General features: G+C 47.0%; 1 protein-coding gene across 1 annotated transcript in view; it reads right to left on the bottom strand.

Moving 5' to 3' along the window:
• Positions 1-18,341, bottom strand: part of nek11 (NIMA-related kinase 11) — a 49,652-nt gene that overhangs the window by 17,575 nt on the left and 13,736 nt on the right. The window contains exons 7-14 of the mRNA XM_025911143.1: positions 17,701-17,887; positions 12,758-12,907; positions 12,381-12,459; positions 9,221-9,353; positions 7,337-7,505; positions 7,022-7,141; positions 5,116-5,209; positions 2,271-2,468 (exon numbers count right to left, since the gene is read on the bottom strand). Of these exons, the coding sequence (XP_025766928.1) occupies positions 2,271-2,468; positions 5,116-5,209; positions 7,022-7,141; positions 7,337-7,505; positions 9,221-9,353; positions 12,381-12,459; positions 12,758-12,907; positions 17,701-17,887 (1,130 nt within the window). The remainder of the gene's footprint in view (positions 1-2,270; positions 2,469-5,115; positions 5,210-7,021; positions 7,142-7,336; positions 7,506-9,220; positions 9,354-12,380; positions 12,460-12,757; positions 12,908-17,700; positions 17,888-18,341) is intronic.

Genomic DNA, 18,341 nt, shown 5'->3' with positions numbered 1-18,341 from the left:
TCCTCTCTGTTTTCTGTCATCACTATCAGCAGTGACAAATAGGTTTAATCTCTCCCAGCCTCCCACTTTCTCTGAAGCTCAACCACAAATTGGCTGCTGGCCTTCACTGCTGGCTCTCTCTCTCTAATGGAAGTGCACTGGACTCGGCCGTTTGGTTATAAATTGGTGGTAATGGTCCCGGGATGCAGAGCTGCTGTCTACCGAAAAATGGGATCTGACTCGCCCTGTAGCTGTGTGAGTGTCAGTGAAAGTGATTCCTATAGAGGGAACATTTGTGGTACGTTTCCTCTTCCCCTGCATGTCCTGCATGCTGCGACCAATCTCTGCAGACTCAATCAGACCAAACCTGCATTCAGCTTACAGACTACAGTGACAGAAATGGCACATCTGCTTTTATTCAGTTAAGCTACATCCACACTAATACATCTTCGTTTGAAAACCCATCTTTTTCTCTCCGTTTTGGCCTCCCGTCCACACTGAGACGCCGTTTTCGGTCAAAAACTTTGGAGATCGTTTTCAAAACGATCTCCAAAGTGGATACATTTGGAAACGCTGTTTTTGCTTTTGTGTTACTCGCAGCAAAAGCTCCACCTCATTGTTACTCCATTTAAAAAACTGTGCTTTTCCTCATTGTGCTGCGATGTTTCAAAGAGTTGGAAAGTAAATAAGCAGCAGACTAAATGAGGCAGGCCGAATCGACTTGCGCTTCACGCATGTGCAGGACTGGAATGTGAGCGTTTTTGGCCGTTTCAATGTGGACGCATGTGAAAACGATAGTGTGGACGCGGAGCATTTTCAGACAAAAACGCTGTTTTCAAATTTATCCGGGCTCGTGTGGGCGTAGCCTGAAACTTGAAGCTGTACTGCAGTGGTGCTGTGAGGACATCCTCTAGTGCAGCGGCTCAGGTTGCAATTTCAGGTCCTCCCTAAATTATTACTGCGTACAGTCCCGCAAAAAGTTATTACTGAACTATTAACTTCATGTACAGTATCGGCGTTTTGTAGATATTCATTCTCCCATAAAAAACAAACCTTTATCTCTTTGCCCTTAAAGGGAACACGGGTCCATCCCCACCGCTGCTGGACGGTGGGAATAATGAGCACATAAACGGCTCTACGACTTAAAGGGAGAAGGTCCAGCCCCAAGATGACAGAGGTCAGTTTTTAAACTCTGAAAACGTTCCTCCTCCCCGATCCTGGTTCTGTCCGAGCTTTCTTCCTGTTAAAAAGGAGTTTTTCCTCCCCACTGTTTCTGCTCAAACAGGGGTGTCTGATGTTGGGATTTGATGCTATATAAATAAAGCTGAATTGAACTGAATTTCAGTAAAACATTTGTATCATAATTAAATCTTAAAAATCCATCCAAAGGCTAAAAATCATTTATCCAAAGATTTAGATTTAACAAAGATCATATTTAAAAAATAAGAATTAAAAAAATTAGTACAGAGGAGCTGCAGAGGCACCAAAAAACACATTGTGTTAAACTTTCTTAAAATGCTGCAAAATTATAAAATTACACAAAAAGACACAAAAAGATCCACAAAGGCTTAAGAGACACAACAAGAAGCAGAAACTCCACCAGCAGAAGGCAAACGCCTGTTTCAGAGGCCGCACCGTCCTGGGACGCGGCGCTTTTAATTTCCATCAGTGAGTGGAAATTTCTCCGTTTTTGTTTCTGTCATATTCTCTTTGAGTCTTAATCCCTCAGACTGCTCCGTAAATCACCTTCAGCATCTTTAATTTTCCGGTTATACTCTTTCACATTTTTGATTGTATCTGCTGAGAGCTTCCAGCTCTGGCATTAAAAATGCACTTTTTCTCTCAGAGTAACTGAGCTGCTAACAATGTGCATCTTCGTTAGCGGCGGGTCAGGACTCCCTTCGCTGCGGGTGTGAGTGTGTCTCTAATTAGAGGTTTTAGGCGGCTTCTCTGGATGCGTGAGAACTGTATTTTGATCATTTGACCCCCACGAAACCTCTCGTCAAAATAAAAGCCAGCAGAGATGCCTGAGAGCTGAAGTCAAAGCTCCTCCACCTACACCATCCTCTCTGTGTGCGTCAAGCTAATCCAGGCTAATGCTAACACTGATTAAAGAGCTAAACAAAATCCCATCATGCCTCCTGAACACTGGATAAAGAAGATAAGCTGAGTGGAAACAGAGCGAGACGGCGCTCGACTCTGTCGCTCACACGTTTCTCTGCGTTCGGCTCTTTGTGCAGATTTTATAAATGAAACAGTTCAGCCATGAAAGCACGTTAAAAGCAGCTCACCTGTGGGTCAGACAGGTACAGAGTCTCTGCAGGTGACGCTGGCTCATCGTCCTCTGAGCACGAGTCAAACCCGTCCTGATTGTAATAAACTTCTGCAGCCTGAGGATCCTCGGGGATGTCTGCACACACGTACAGCAACAACAACAACCACCACAGAGGAAGAAGAATGTCGAGCAACCACAAAGACGTGCGACACGACTGCAAACAGTTGAGAGCAAAGACAACAAGACAGCTGACAAACAGTGGAAAATGAGAATAAGCAGACAGGATATGACCAAAGACACAAAATGAATACAATAACACAAAACAAACAACAAAGACATGCAAGATGACCATAAAGAGACTTTTGTTTGCAGCATCCTGGTGATCCAAGGGTTAAAGATTCATAGCCACGCCCAGTCTAGCTGTGGAGCTTATAATGACCATGGGTTGTAACTGGTAAAGTGAAGGCTCCGCCCTTCCACACCTGTATGTGGAACAACGACAGCACAGTGACTCATCGAGTTTGTTGAAACAGACGAGCTGGGGCTGAAGTGGGTTGCAAAGCTGCTTGCAGAAACCACGAGCAGGATGTGGAAACTTCTCCCTATTATTGGGTAGAAATGTTCAGTCTTTTACGTTAAGCTTTACATGTAATCGCTTTCTTTATCTGCAGTGACATCATTTGGATGCTGGCCTATGTGCACACTTCTATTTCAAACGCACACAGTCGAGGACTAAATGTTCTCATAAAGTGAAGCGAGAGGAAAGAGTTGCTGAACAGAATGCCTCCTAAACTCTTTAGTCTTGATGGATTTCATTTGTCTGTTTTACCAGGCGCTGCGTCTGGGTAATTATTCCTGCTAACGAGCTCTGAGACTTGTAAAGATGGAGGATGTTTAATTCATGGTGTCTCCGAGGTCTGACAGAGCCTCTTCCGCCACTATCAGCCAATCGCATGACAGGGATTAGGGAGAGGGCAGAGCTCTGGGAGCGTATGTGAGGGGAATCTACCATGAAATAAAAGTTTGAACTAAAAGATGCAGAGAAAAGTCAGGGAGAGGTCAAAGACCGAACTCAAGTCGCTGCCGCCTCTACTGCGATTTCAATTAAAATACTTCAAGTAAAATAAAATGTTCTGAGCTCCCAAATCACTCCGACTGTTCGGATTAACAAGTTATTTACAAAACTGGAGTGTTCAGCACCTGGAAACACCCCATTACAGCATTCCCAGGCTTATCTGCAAGTTTCTTGATCAGATTGAAGGGAGTGATTTCACATTTCCTTCAGTGCCTGCAGCACAGTGCGGAGCGGCTTCCTAAACTTTGCTTTCACGGAGGTCGATTAACTTTGGACAGCGTCACAACACGTGAGCTGGAATGGAAAAGACGTTCCACCAACTGGACGGTTGCACTTAACTTTTGGTTGTTGCTCATTGAAAAGACGTTCACTTGATCCAAAACGCTGAGAGTTCTGACTCTACTGAAGGGTAAAACTCCAGAGGTGGAGTGGAGACTCCGTGTTAGGGAAGAAGTTTAGAGTAAGTATCTCAGGTGAGGGTAGGGTGAGCGAGAGGCTGTCGGACAGATCACTGTCTGCAGCGAGGATGAGGATGCTGCACTGGTCTGTTGAGATGAAGATGGAGCCAAACGTCAGACCAAAAACATCTTTTCCTCGACCACGACTACTCTTCCAGTTCCTGCTGCCCAAAAACATCCCCACAGCATGACGCTGCCATGCTTCACTCTACAGGTGACCCAGTGCTGATGTTTGGATTCTTTGATATTCTGTGATTTTGTGCTTTTCTCATCATTTAGTCTTTTGTATTTTCTGGCTCTCCAAGTTCTTCTGTGTTTTGTGATTTCTAGTTCGTAGGTTTTGTTCCATGTTTAGTGTGTCATGTCTGTAATGTAGGTTTGGTTCTGTTTTCATGCTTGTTTCATGTTCCACACTCAGTCGTGTCTCCATGTCGTAGTTTGTCACTCTTGTCTCTGTGCTCCATGTTCCCTCTGTTCCTTATGTTCTGTCAGTTTCAGCGTCGGCCTCTGGTTTCCTGTGTGGCTCACGTTCTCTCTCTAATCCCAGTGAGCTAAAACTGAGCTGAATGCTGATGCTTCTGTCAGAAACATGGAGCTCGGTAAGAATGTGACACATTTAAACAGACCCAGCATCTCAATGATCACCGATGAATTTCATTAGAATAAACCATAAGAGTAACTGCAGACATGAGATCAGCTCAGAGTGTTTTACTCAGTTAACATGAAACTGATGGATGAAATTGTTCAGCCATTCTTGACTCATATTTTACCAGCGGCTCCTCTGTGATATCAAGCTGTCTAGAAACTGATTGGCTGAGCTCCAGCACCATGTGACGCGGGGCTCAGGTGTTAGGTCTGTTTCTGCTGAAGCTGAAAATATTTAGTGAGACCACAGCGGCTTTAATTCTCCGAGGAGTGCCCGTCTGTCGTGGGTCGTGTCGGAGCTCTTGGACCCTTTAATGAGAACACGGTTGGAGGAGCGGAAAGCTGGGAAACTAAAATAAGACGATGCCGGTTTGGAAAAGGTGACGTGTGTTATGATGGAAGGCTGGCAGCAAAATGAAGCTTTCAAAGTTTATTACGTAGAAATGGCTCTCTGTGGAGACACTCGCAGTTTCAAAGTGTTGAACCAGAGCCTGCAAATAAATCAAAAACTAATGATGAGTCACGCGTTCTATGCGAGCAGCTTTCCACCTCCTAACGGTTGGTGGAAAAGCATTAAGTGAGTGTTTTACTGGACCCCAGTTAGACTCAGAGAACAACAGAGAAACCCAGGAAGCCCGGCGGCGCCGACTCGAGTATCAGAGGAACAACAAAGTGTTTCTTACATTCAGAACATCCACACTGACTTTTTCAAAATGGCGGCTCCTCAGTTCCCTCCTGTGGGTGTGGACCTCCTCGTACTTGTCCTCAGCCAGTTTCCTGTAGAGGACAGAGGACAAGCTGTGAGGGTGCAGCTCGGATGTTTCTGTCGGCTTCTATTTACCACTCAGTGCTCCAGAAGGTTTTTCCCTGATCCCCCCCAGCTCGCCTCCTCGTGCACCTTTAGACCACTTCCTGCTCTCTGTTTCTTTCTCTCTCCCTGATAACCATCTGCACTCTGTCACAATGGAGATGCTTCAAGGACGGGGAGAGACCTCCTGCTGTGATTTATGCTGCTCTACCCAGCTGCTGTTCATCGTACCCTTATTTTGCCTTATTTTACACTTTGGTCATGAAATAACCTGCAGAGCAAATATAAATATGCATAAATCCTCACGTTGGACGGGTGGAGGGCGTGGTGACTCTCTCTGCAGCTACAACCCTCGACACCGTCTCCTGACAGCCTCAGCATCTCTCTGTGAGAGGAAACAGGGAACCATAACCTTATTTCAGGGTAGTGTAAAAGTTTCCTGGTAATGAAAGGTGGCTTGTGGGGCGCCCGCCACCAATAAACGAGGTGGTAACAGCCTGCTCGATGTGTCCACGGGACAGATAACCACAGATAACGGCAGTTTAATGGGCTTGTAAGTGTGTAAACAGGTGTGGAGTCAGCAGCTGCTTCATTAGGAGCGAACAGGGAGGCTCTGCAGCGTATCTGTGGATAAATCTCTAATTTAATGTGAGCCGGACTTGATGAAACACATGTTCGGGTTCTGTTTCGGACATAAAGTCCTGCAGAAACCGTCCGTGTGCTGCCAAACGGCCGCGCCGGCCTGCTGTCGTCCCTGCCCTCCGATGTGATCTCCGTCTGCACGCCATCTGACGAGGATCCGTTTTGGCGGCGCGCTGGCGTCGTTTGCGGGCTTCGGAGCTCATTCACACTTTATTACACACACAGTGACGATAACAAGCGTTTAACGGCCCCCTCGCCGTGACGAAAGTCGATTAGCACGCCGGCTCGGGGGGACGGAAACCAGAATGTGTCAGATCCAATTTGGATAATGTCACTCTGCTCTCACGCCGCCTGATCGAGGTCACGGGTTTGAGTCCTGATGGAGCCGCCTGCTGCTGCCCCTCATGAAACAGGAAACATGAGTCTGGATCGGAGTCGTCCTTCCTCCAGATGCAGATTCATCAACACTGATTGAACTTAATGTTCATCGCTGCACACAACCATCAACGCCAGCAACAAAAACACGGCTGCAGGTTCTCAGATTTCAGGCTTTGCAACATTTTTATCATTTTATTTCTTTGTAATCATTTTGTGGCGCGGACCGTCGGCCGGACGAGAGAAGCAATCTAAAGATCCAAGCTGTGCTTTTCTTTTTTTATGTGTGTGTGTGAATATTACGTATTATTGTTGCATTTATTACATTTTTAATATGTTAGGTTCATATATGAGTTTATCTGACTGCTCTCTGTTTGTAATGGAGACTCTGTCCTTACATTGAGGACAGGAGCTCAGTAGTAATGTTTGACGAAGTAACGCCTCACATCATATTCCTCAGATTTCATCTGCAAAACTGAAGGATGATTAAAACATTTTTTAACAGAACATTGAGTATGGTCCTGTTTTTGAGTCACGTCTGCCTGGCTGATATCTTCTTATGAAAATAACTCAGGCCCATCAGCCTCACATTCAGACCACTATCAGCTGGAAATGAGGCTCCACCCAACCTTCACCATAACCTGGCATGCACGTCCCGATAAACGCAGCTACATGTCGGGTCTACGCATGCCAGCACGACTTGAACGGCGTGGAAGGCGGCGCTGCAGAGACAAAAGGAGTTTCCGCTCTAAATGAAGCTTCACCTGAGTCTCCTGGCCTTCTCGTCGGCAGCCTGCAGTTTGCAGAGTCTCATCCTTTCTCTGGGGGTCATCTTCTCCACCTCTGACCTGTCCCTTAGCGTCTGCAGGTGAACCTTCATCTGCCTGCACACACACACACACACACAGACACACACACACACACACACCTGTCAGTCAGGTGTAGGAGCTGGTTCTACCTACTGCCTCCAATATGGAGTTACGTGAACTCAGTGATGATGATAATTATCTCAGAGTGATTTCACACAGTTCTACAGACAAACGTCAGACAGGTTCGAGTTCTTTAGTTTAAAGTCTCACTTGATCGTTTTGAAGCAATCAGAGCAAAGACGAAATGTGAAGCTGCTCTCAGTCATGCCGGTAAAGTTTACACGAGTCAGGAGCAACCAAAGGTTTCTGAGACTGAAGAGGACAAACACCAAACAGTCAGCAGGAGATCCAACCGTCACATCCCAGGAGCCGTTTAGTGTGCAAGGTTATTGTGTGTTTTATTTCTGGATGCCCCGCCCTCATCCGCTCTGTGCAGCTCTGTAAGGTCGACCTGCTGCTACCTCATTTAAACGTCGCTATGCTCAAAGCGGCTGACTGAAAACACGCACTTTAAAGTTTTTAGTGCACTTGAAAGAAAGCTGAAACGCTGAGAAACGTGCTGAGCCCCCCGCCCTCACAGTTAAACCTGTGTCGACCTGTGTGGACCACTCTGCCTGAGCCTGAGGATGTGTCAGTCTCCAAACGCCTGTTTGAAGGTTCAGGTAAGACCTGCGCTCGGTGTTTGGCACTGTCATTTGTAACGTGAGGTTAAAGAGGAAACGAATGCATTAAGTCAATGAGAGGCTTCACAAAGAGCAGCGGGTGTGTGTGCGGCATCACGGCGACGGATTATCTGTCAGCGAGCAGCGTCTCGTCTGTCAGCACACCGAGCTGGAGCCGCGCTCGCTGCAGCTCTAATTATAGCAGCAACACTCCGAGGCTAAACACTGTGTGCGTGCGTGCGTGTGTGTGTGTGTATGCGTGCGTGCGTGCGTGCGTGCGTGTGCGTGCGTGCATGTGTGTGTGTGTGATAAGGCTGAGGCAAAGTTGCATAATGAAGAGGAGCAGGAAAATAATGTTAAGGAGAGGAAGAAGGATAATGAAGGGGAAGAAAATGAGGGGAGGATGGAAAGGAAACAGGAAACGGAAAAACAAGAGGAGGAGAAGCAGCATTAGAGGAGGAGGGGAGGGAGGACACAGAGGAGGTGAAGCAAGCAAGAAAAGGAGGAAATGCAACAAAGTGGAAAGAAAATAAACATAAAGAAAATAAATAGAAAAAGAAAGAAGAGGAGAAAAAGGAAAGAGGCTGAAAGTTTTATCGCTGTAGCTGCTCGACGTGGAGCCATTATTAATTGGAGATAAAGTATCAGAATTTCAGGAGCGGGACCACGCCTCCAAACACGCCTCCTTCCGGTTCTCATCTATATGTGTTCCCCAGTTCTGCAAGCTGTTCGTTCTCGTTCACGTGCCCCTCCCTCCCCTTTTCAGTTCTTTACTTCTTCACTTCTGTTTAGACCGTGCGGATCTGCGTGGGAGCCGCCGCCAGGCCCCTTCGAGGCCTTCCCCAAACCGCAGCTCAATTCCTGTCCAAACCTTTACATTCACCTTTATCCACTAAAACGCTGTGAAACCTCTAATGAGGACGTGAACCCAGCCAGTGAAATTATGATTGAAGTCCTGTGGAAATAAAGTCCAACATCACCGGAACAAAAAGGCTAAGAAGCAGTCAGCTGCTGAGAATCAAGTCACATGACTGGCTGATGATCAGTGTGAGCACCTCAGAGGTTTTGGCAGTTTGCAGGTCTGTATCAGTGCGGTGTTCATTATTAAAATGACAACATCTCCTGACATTCTGCAACGCCCGCAGAAAGAGCTGCGTCTCAGAGTTTACAGGCCTCGCTCAGCATGTTAAGGTTAAAGTTCATGTTATTAGAAAAGAGACTGCACAACATTCACTCAGCAGGTTTCAGGAGAAAGCATCTCTGTGGATCTGTGGACGTGGAGATGTTTGTCTCTAATGCACAGCAGCATGTTCGGAGAAAAGCAAACACCTGAGAGCAGCTGTGAGCACGGTGGGTCTGAGTGGGCGTCACTCCTCTCTAAGTATTCTGGAGTCAGATATGAGGCCGTCGGCCCCACAGCTGACGCTCCGACCAGACTGTGCATCAGCAGGACGATGAAGGAAAAGACAGCTGATGATGATGAAGACTTGCATGTGCTTAGCGATGGCTGCAGCATCGCTCTTTCCTCCCTCTGACGAGATGAAGACAAACCTGTCCTTCATTTTCTGCAAAAACAGAGATATTAACAACATTTACAAACGACAGCAGCCCTGCAGAGCTTTGGTGGTGTTTGAGTCAAATTATTTTTCTGCACAAAAAAGGAAACTTTGAACAGTTCAGCCTGACTGTTCTGGATAATAAAACGAAACTAAATATTGAGCGTCCTCTCCTGCCTGTCCAAATAAAATTACAATAGAGAGAGCACCCCAGAGGCTAACATTTCAAAAACTAATCCGAGCACACTGATGCATTGTGGGTCACTGAGCCAGGGGTTTGCTGAGTGCCTCCAAAAAGAAACAAAACAGATCACAGATCCAGAAGACGCGAGAAGTCCCACAGAACCAAAGCAGCCCCAGGTTACCTGTCACATCAGGTACAAGCAAACACGACAGAGACGCAGGGAGAACGGCTCAAACCACACACACCCAACACAAACAGAACCAAAACTCTCCCAAAGAGTCCGAAGGAATACTCGGGCTTGTGGAGGCGCTGCTCCTGCTGTCGGCCGCCGACGAGCCCATGAGTCCATCTGATCAGAGGGAGGCCTCCAGGGAGGATCCTCAGAACCACAGAGGACACACCGGCTCAGAAAAACAGTCACACAAGATCACAGGAGATTCAGTGAGCTCGGGTCAAAGATGGGGAGAGCTTTAATGAGAATACTGGAAGCTATGAGAAGAGGTTTAAAGGTGATATGAGCGGTTACTGCTGGAGCGCACACTTTCACTTTTATTCCCGCTGTGGTTTAAAAGCTGCACCCATCAAATGTTTTGAATATTTGTTTCAGTGAGCTGAGATGTTTGTTCACCGCGAGTTTCAGATTGTGTTCAGCCTTACTTCACTATGTGCGCTGAGTCCGCTGCTCCTCGCTCTGCTGACTGCAGACACACAACAACCACAACGACACAACGACGGTCTCATCAGGAGCGAGGTGAATCGCCTGGGACGTCACGACACACCCAGCAGCCCCGCCCACTGTCGACTGCTCTGCAGGGACGCCTGCCGGGCACGCGACGCTCCTACTTCCTCTGTAACCTGAGGAGAGCCAGAGCCCGGACAGCCATCCACACCTCATAGATGGTTTCATATCTTTCAATCTATTTAATTTAATTCAGATTCACTCTCGTTACACACGCTGGGTCGGGGGAAACACCGTTGGGATCCCGTCTAGTCCTGTACGTATCGCAGAATTAACAGTAAAGCTTTAATTCAGCCTCCAGCTGGGAGTTCCTCCAATGATGCCAGATCACTCTGAATACAGCTCCTGCACTTCCTTTGTGGTTTCCCTCGATCGCCCGGCTCTGGTGTCACGCTCTCTGCTCACTGTGGAGGAACTTTAGTGGAAGCTTCTTCTTTAAGGCAGCGAGATGAAAGCTCAGAGTGTGAATCATTTTTTAATAAGTAGGTTCAGTGTTCAGTTAAATCTATCAGTGTGTGCTAATTTAATCATTTGTGTGCACAGAACTGTAACAAGCATTATGTGAAATGAAATTCTGGGAAGTGTCAGTTATTCCTCAGATCTTATCCCCGGAAATTTGCCCAGACTTAAAGCTGGGTCACCTGCTACGGAGCGCTGCAGGAGATCTTCAGCTGCCATCATAATGCCCCAGAGTGCCACGCTGCAGTATGGAATAACATTAACATAATAATATTTCAGTGGAAACCATGGCAACCCACTCCATGAAAACCATAATGTGTTATCTCTCGCCGAGTTCCCCGAACATCCAAAGAACTGAGCCTCCAGCAAGGTTTATGGGAAACGGGTGATGCTGTTATATAACACACACACACACACACACACACACTCACGCACACACACACACACACACACACGCACGCACACACACGCACACACACACGCACACAGGTTTTCAGCACTTAGGAGGACATTAAAGTAATGGGGAAATTGTGGGTCAGTGGTGGTCGTGCAGTTTCTGATGACCCGTCTACCTGCAGAGCGTCTGTTATCGATGGGGGTGGAGTCAAACCATGTGGTACAGCTGGTCTGTGGCCACAGAAAGCGAGTGTTGCAGAGAATGAAAAGTGTCCCTGCAGCTGCTGTCTCTGCTCTCATGTTGAAGTTTGTTTAATCTTTGATGGTTTCTTCCGTTCCCAGTGAACTCTGCTGTCACTCACTGTTTCGGCTCACTTCTCAGCCAATCAGCATTCCCCTAACACGCCGCGTCATGCATGTCGAGCAGCATGCAGTAGTGGTTTTGGAAGACTGCACGGGAGCACGTTTGCTCCGGCTGAAGAAAACTCTCTGCAGCCAAACACATAAGCAAACGGCACAAACAGAGATTCACTCTGAACTTTATTTAGTCTGAGTTTGATCAGCATCCTGGGCTCATTTAGGACAACCAGTTATGTGATTAATTAACTGATGATTACAGACATTGCAGGAAACTCCCAGCAAGCATGTCTGAAACATCAGAGTGACGTTTCACTGTCTCTGTGGATCTGAAAGCTTGTTTCGGGCCTCGGTGGTTCCTCCGACACGCCGCAGAAGCTGCTTTCACCTTTTTATGTCCAAACCTCTAAAGACCAACACATTTAAAAATGTTCCTGTTTAACTTGTAAACGCTTATTCTGTTTGATTTCTGCTCTATAAGATTTATATGGAGCCTTATTTAGTTTTACTTTTACAGCTTTTATTGGATTCAACTGGTGCTTCTTAGAATTTAACTATTATTTTTATTTTTGTTTAATTCAATTCAGTTTTATTTATCTGGCACCAAAACTCAACGGCAGTCACCTCAAGGTGCTTTGTAAGATAAAGACCCTACAATATGACAATCATGTGACCCCCTATGAGCAAGCACTTTGGCAACAGTGGGAAGGAAAAACTCCCTTTTAACAGGAAGAAACCTCCGGCAGAACCAGGCTCAGGGAGGGGCGGGGCCATCTGCCAGTTGGGGCTGAGGGGGGGAGACAGGTGTGGTTAAAATGACACAGTGAGTGGGAGGCTCACGTATGCTCAGATACCTGCAGCTCACCTGGTGCTGAGGAAATGCTTAACTAAAGAATCCAACCTGCATGTTCTCCTCCATGAATCTGCTCTTGAGCATCTCAGCCGCCGTCGGTCTGGATGTTGGTTGTTTCTGCAGCATGCTGGTTCACACAGAGACAAACAGCAGCTGGTTAATACGAGCTCAGAGTCAGTGACACACTCAGGTAAATTCATAGCACCTGACAGAGGAGGATGCTGGGATAGGAGGAGACGGGTGCTCTCTCTGTCCCGGTGATCTGAGGATCAAAACCTCTTTTACCAAATGAGACTTTAGTTTTAGGGGACCGAAGGGAAGCCCGACACCTGCAGACAGCCTCGTATTTGCATGTTAACGTGAGCCGTCTGACCGAAAACACCCTGAGAGACTTCACCGAGCAGTTAGCCTGACGTCCTCCTCACCTCCGCATGACAGAGTTCAGATCTGGAGAGTAGGCAGCTGGCAGCGCTGGGGTGTCTCCCTCCACGATCTTCATCACCACAGACAGGAAGTTTGGAGCCTGGAAGGCGTGAGTCAGGCAGCACATCTGGTAGAGGAGGCAGCCCAGAGCCCTGCAGCACAGAAACATCAGCTGGTTCGGAAACGTGTTCCTGCTGAATCACAGTGAAGCAAAGCTTTCATCACGCTGGGATCGGCCCGGTGCAGACCGACCTCAGGGTCTCTGCTTGGCTTCAGTATGTCCTCATTGCACTAACGGGACTTTAATTCTGCTTTCTTCAAAATTACGTGTTTGTTTTTATGCTGATGTGAAATAGTGATGACATTTGTCGAAGCGCACAACACAAGACTGAGCACATTGACTCAAACAGCGAGGGCACAGATACAGATACCTGCTCATTATTGATCAGCACTGACTAAAAAACCAAAACCTGGGACACAGAGAGTCCGTTAGGACAATCAACCACACAGGTTTAAATGAACAGCAAAGGGCCGTTCAGCGGATCAGCTGAGATGAAGCCTACAGACAGCTGTGACTGCCACCTGTGTCACCGCCCACCTGTCAGTCAAAGCAGCCTTAAGCAGGTGACTTACAGCTTTAACAGTTTTAACATTGGAGTCTCAGGGGACGGACTCAGTTTTGGATGAAGGCCTCAAGTGGTCATTAGAGGAACTGCAGTGTTTGCATGTCAGCGTTCACTACACTCAGTCAGTGTGATTAGAAGAGCACAGGTTTTAATTATTATCATATTAGACAGAAAAAAAGGATTAGTTGAATAAGTCAGCAGGTGATCTCTGCATTCACAGAAACAATAGTCACACATATTCCTGCAGCTGCTCTCCGGTCTGTTTTCACCTCTTCCAAAGACGTGGAATCTAAACTGCTGTTGGAAACACTGCAGACGGTGATGGACGTGCCCGGGGCCCATTCAGCCTGAACGCCCTCTCCAAAAGCTGAGATGGCTCAACATGTTTTGGGAGCTGCTTTCGTGACTTCTCTGACGGTCAACATTTTTCCATCTGCAGCATTCCAGAAATATTCCCAAATTCTGATATGCAGCTAATAAACTCAGCTTATAGCACAATGTCAACAAACGTCTTTGTATTTTCACATTTAGATTCTAGTTAACAGAAAGATTGTGTGTTCTTGTGACATCGACTTGCTGGTCATCTCTGAAAAATTGCATTAAATTCATATTAAAGCTCTGCACTCGTGCTCCTGATCTCTGATTAAAGCCATGATGTGCATCAACCACAACGCCTCATCCAGAGCTAAAAACAGCAGCACGGTGGTGCAGTGGTTAGCACTGCTGCCTCACAGCAGCAAGGTGCTGGGTGTGTCTGTGTGTGCGACAGACTGACTGTGGGATCTCAGAAGATAAGATAAGATAATTCCTAAGTTTTCCTACCACCCCCGGGCATGTCTGGAAAACCTCCGGTGTTTGGCGTGAAGGAGGCATCCCAGTCAGACTCTCGAACCGCCTCCGCTGTCTGCATCAGAGACTCTGAGTCCCCACGGACCATCCTCCCTCCTCCCTCCATCGCTAAAGCCGAGGCCGGACACCCTGCAGAGGATCTCAGTCACATCCACCTGTGACGCAGCTCATGACCACAGGTGAGGAACTCAGACACGCCTCTAAATCACGAACTCTCGGCTCTCTCAGGGGTTTGTGTCGGGTTTGTTCAGTGCGTTGTTATTTTGTTGTAAGTCTTTCAGTGTGTGAGGCTCTTTATAAATCAATCAGCGCAGCGTCACCTTTAAATCTAACGAGTCTCATTCAGACCCCGTGTCTGCAAACAAAGTCCCGACAACACGAGTGAAACGAGCGCAGACACACGCAGCACTGACATCAGTCGGAGGTCAGCGGGTGTAATTAGAGAAGAACATATCACAGCAGATGATGAAGAGGAGGTAATTAGCAGCAGAAAGTGGTAATGACACCCCCCCCACCCCCACCCCACCTCGCTCTGTATCTCATTGTAATGTAAAATTATGGCAGAGTCAATGTTGAAACTTTAACAGGAACTTTCCTCAGTGTGTAACAGGGCAGTGGGTACTTATGGGGGTAAAGCGCACGCACGCTCACGCACACACACACACACACACACACACACACACACACACACACTGCTAAAGCGTTGCCTCTGCACTGTGAACTCTTAACCTGATTGCTGATGTTGGAGTAAGTGAAATATTTAAGAAAAGAGAGATCGTGGAGATATTTATTCCTGACCTTCTCGTTGCCTCGATCACTGATATCACTGCAGCCATCGTCTCCTGAGGTCTGCAGGATCAATTCTTTGTCATTCCCAGCAAACACTGCAGCGTTAACGAGACAGTTATCAGCAGATCCTGAGTTATATGTGACAAGCAGAGTCAATCCGTAATTAGCAAATAAAAACCCAGAGATGCGTTAACACATTGATACCGAAACATAAAAAGTGAGCAAATGAGTAATAATTGAAAGATAAAGCTTGTGTTTGCTGATGGGGATAATTACAGACAGAAACAGAGCTGATGGTTTGGGCGTCGCTCGTACAGATGGAGCTAATTAAAGAGGAGATCACAGAGACGAGGAAAGGAAAGGAGGGAAGATTTTGCTTCTTTTTCATAACTGTTGCTAATGTGCGGCAGTTTGTCCCAAATCTGCTGGCGTCATTGTTAATGTCCAACCACGTCCAATCACTACAACGCTGCTGCTGCAAACTGCACACAGACTGATTACAGTTAGAGGAGGAAACAAATGCATGCTGGCTTTAATCAGGACCTGACGACAGAACAAAGAGTTTATCAGAGACGTGAGCTTCAGAGTGTGAACGCACGCTGAAGCCGAGAGGCTGCAGTGTAATCAGACCTCGGAGCAGCTGCCGCCGCCGCCGCGTACCGCCCTCCTCCATTCATCCTGAAGAGTCTAATCTGAACACTGCAGTTTGTTTCATTAACAGGCTGCCAGGCGAGTGTTTGGTTTCACTCAGTGGTTTTAACAAAGAGAAACAAACAGAAATTTTGTCTTTATGATCAAGAACCCAGCGTGCAAGTGCCAAAGCCTGCACTTCCTCTAATGTCCACTTGGCCGGCTTCAAGACTGAGTCAGTCCCCACAGACATCGAGGAAGTCCAACTCTGGTGGGGATAAAATGTACCTCCCCCTCTAATTTTTAGCGCTCCATCTAGAAAGCGTCTACAGCACAGGGAGGGATGGCACTACGTGCAGCGGCATGAGCCGGATCATTTCCTTTCTGACTCTTCCGAGAAGTTCTAAATACCGCTGTCTGTGAGTAAAGAAATAAAAGAGAAACGATGCAGATTTAAGTGTTAGGAGGCTCAAAGCCTGCTGTTGACTTCAGTAAAAAGAAGAGAGCTGCTTCCTTCTCTGTGCAGAGATATGCAGATGTGCATAAAAGAAGGACGACGTGCTGCAGGGGAGCAGAAAAGCTTCAAAGCAGACAAATTTCTAAATGCGATGTGTAGAAATCTACTGTCTACAGCTAAATATTTATTTATAATGTTTATAGTGTTTACTGATGGGGTATTGTCACTAATCTGCCAGGTGGACACACAGCTTTGAACTGGAGAGAGAATTTCAAACTGACAGCACAGGGGCATCGACCTCAAGGTCAGAGGTCAAGTTTTCTGAAAAACCTGAGGACTAGGCCAGGTAGAATTTTAGAACTGGTACCAAAGGTGTGTTTACCAGGAGGAGTTGTCCTGAACTCTAACTGGAAACTTCAGTCCACGCTGACTTCACGGAGCAGCTCTCTCTGTCTCATCTTTCAGCCTGTCAGGCCACCTCTGCGCTCCACACGTCGACTGAACGCGTGTTTGAGTCGCTGTCCCGCCTGCTGCTGTCAGCTCTCTCTGATTATCTCTCTGCCGTCAAGGATACAAGCGAGATCATCTCATCCTCGCTGGATCTTGGCAGAGGCCTTTCTGCATGTTAAACTCAGTCAGCTGTGTCACAGATTCAATTTGAAAGTTGCACAAACATCTGTGGAACAAACCGCCTTCTTCAGGGACCGCTTCAGACCGGAGGGTCACCATGAGGGACAACAAACGCACGCCTTTACCCTCCTAAAACTTAAATGTACGCCAACTGTGCCGAACAACGTGGATGACAAAAATATCAGGCTTTACAATGTGTGGTGTGATTTACACCAGTGCGTCCTGTTCAACATCACGTCCTCGTTATACTGCGCCTCTCCACTCCTCCTCAGGCATAAAACATGAAAATCAGATCTGTGGGTAAAAGTCTCGACTCCACTGATTACAGAAGACGAACTGCAGCCGATTCGCTTTCCTTCCTGCAGCAGCAGTTAAATGAATTCCTGCTCCCCACCTGCAGGCGTTCCTCCATCAGCCCTTCCCATGATGCACCTGTACAGCCTCCTGCTCAGAACCAATCACAGTGGAGGAAAATGAAGCTGCACAAAGCTGGTGTGAAATTCACTTTAACCGAGGTCTGGGCTTTTTATCTGAATCCCTTTCATCTTGTTTCACAATGACAAAGAAAATGTTTTGTCTGAAGGAGGCTCAGAGCTTCCACGCAGACAGCAGCCGGCCTGCAGCCACACTCCTCATCTCAGAGTCTGTCTCAAATCCTTAAAAACTTCAAATTGGCCAAAGATTCTGATCGTGCCGGTTTGATCCGACACTGAAGAAATACCTGAAACATCACGAACGACCAGAAACGTTCAGACTAAGCTGAGCTTTGGAAATGTGTGGTCAGAAGAAAAGGAGACAAGAGTCCAAAGGCAGAACATGACCTAAGACACACATCATTAGCCTGATTACACTACTGTAAATAAAAATAACCAATAACAACTATTTTAATTCTATTTTGAAAATACAAAACTGACAAAAATGAATATGAATAAAAACACTGCACATGTGACCTTTAAAAAGTTACCAGATGTCAGATTTGCAGTCGTAGCCCTGGTGTCTCAGCACCTCTGGGCTCATGTAGTACGGAGTCCCTGTGAAGGTGGTCGCCAGGTCACATGATCGCATCAGCAGGCAGGAAACACCAAAGTCACCTGGAAACAGGAGAAGCATCATCCTGATGACTGATCTGCTGTTAAACTGAATGTGAACATCTAAAGAACCTGCAGACGCGGGAACACATGCTCTGTGTCACCGTGGGCCGATACATCCCACAGACACTGAACGATCCACAGGCCTGCCTTATTGTCACCACGCTTTGATATGTGCAGAAATCATAAAGAATCAATGAGCTGTCCCAGAGGCAGTGAAGGTTTCCAGCACCACGCTTCAGTCCTGGTTTCAGCCTCTCCTAAGCTTCAGGTTTGGCCTGAATGATTTACCCGCTTCCTTCCAAGTCTTCTGCTTTTTTGTTCTGTCTATAAAGAGCAAAGCTGCATTATTCACCTCCAGCAGCCCTCAAACAGCAACAATAAGCTCTTCAGAGCTCGACGTGGGAACATCAGGCACTGTGACAACAAAGAGAGCACCGGAGCCGAGACGTCAGAGGTTTAAATAACTTCTGTAGGAGTAACAGAGCGCAGCACAGCGTATGGGCAGAAATCTGTG

This window comes from Oreochromis niloticus, linkage group LG11 (assembly GCF_001858045.2).
Source record: "Oreochromis niloticus isolate F11D_XX linkage group LG11, O_niloticus_UMD_NMBU, whole genome shotgun sequence".
Taxonomy (NCBI): domain Eukaryota; kingdom Metazoa; phylum Chordata; class Actinopteri; order Cichliformes; family Cichlidae; genus Oreochromis; species Oreochromis niloticus.
This window is presented reverse-complemented; position numbering and strand designations above follow the sequence as displayed.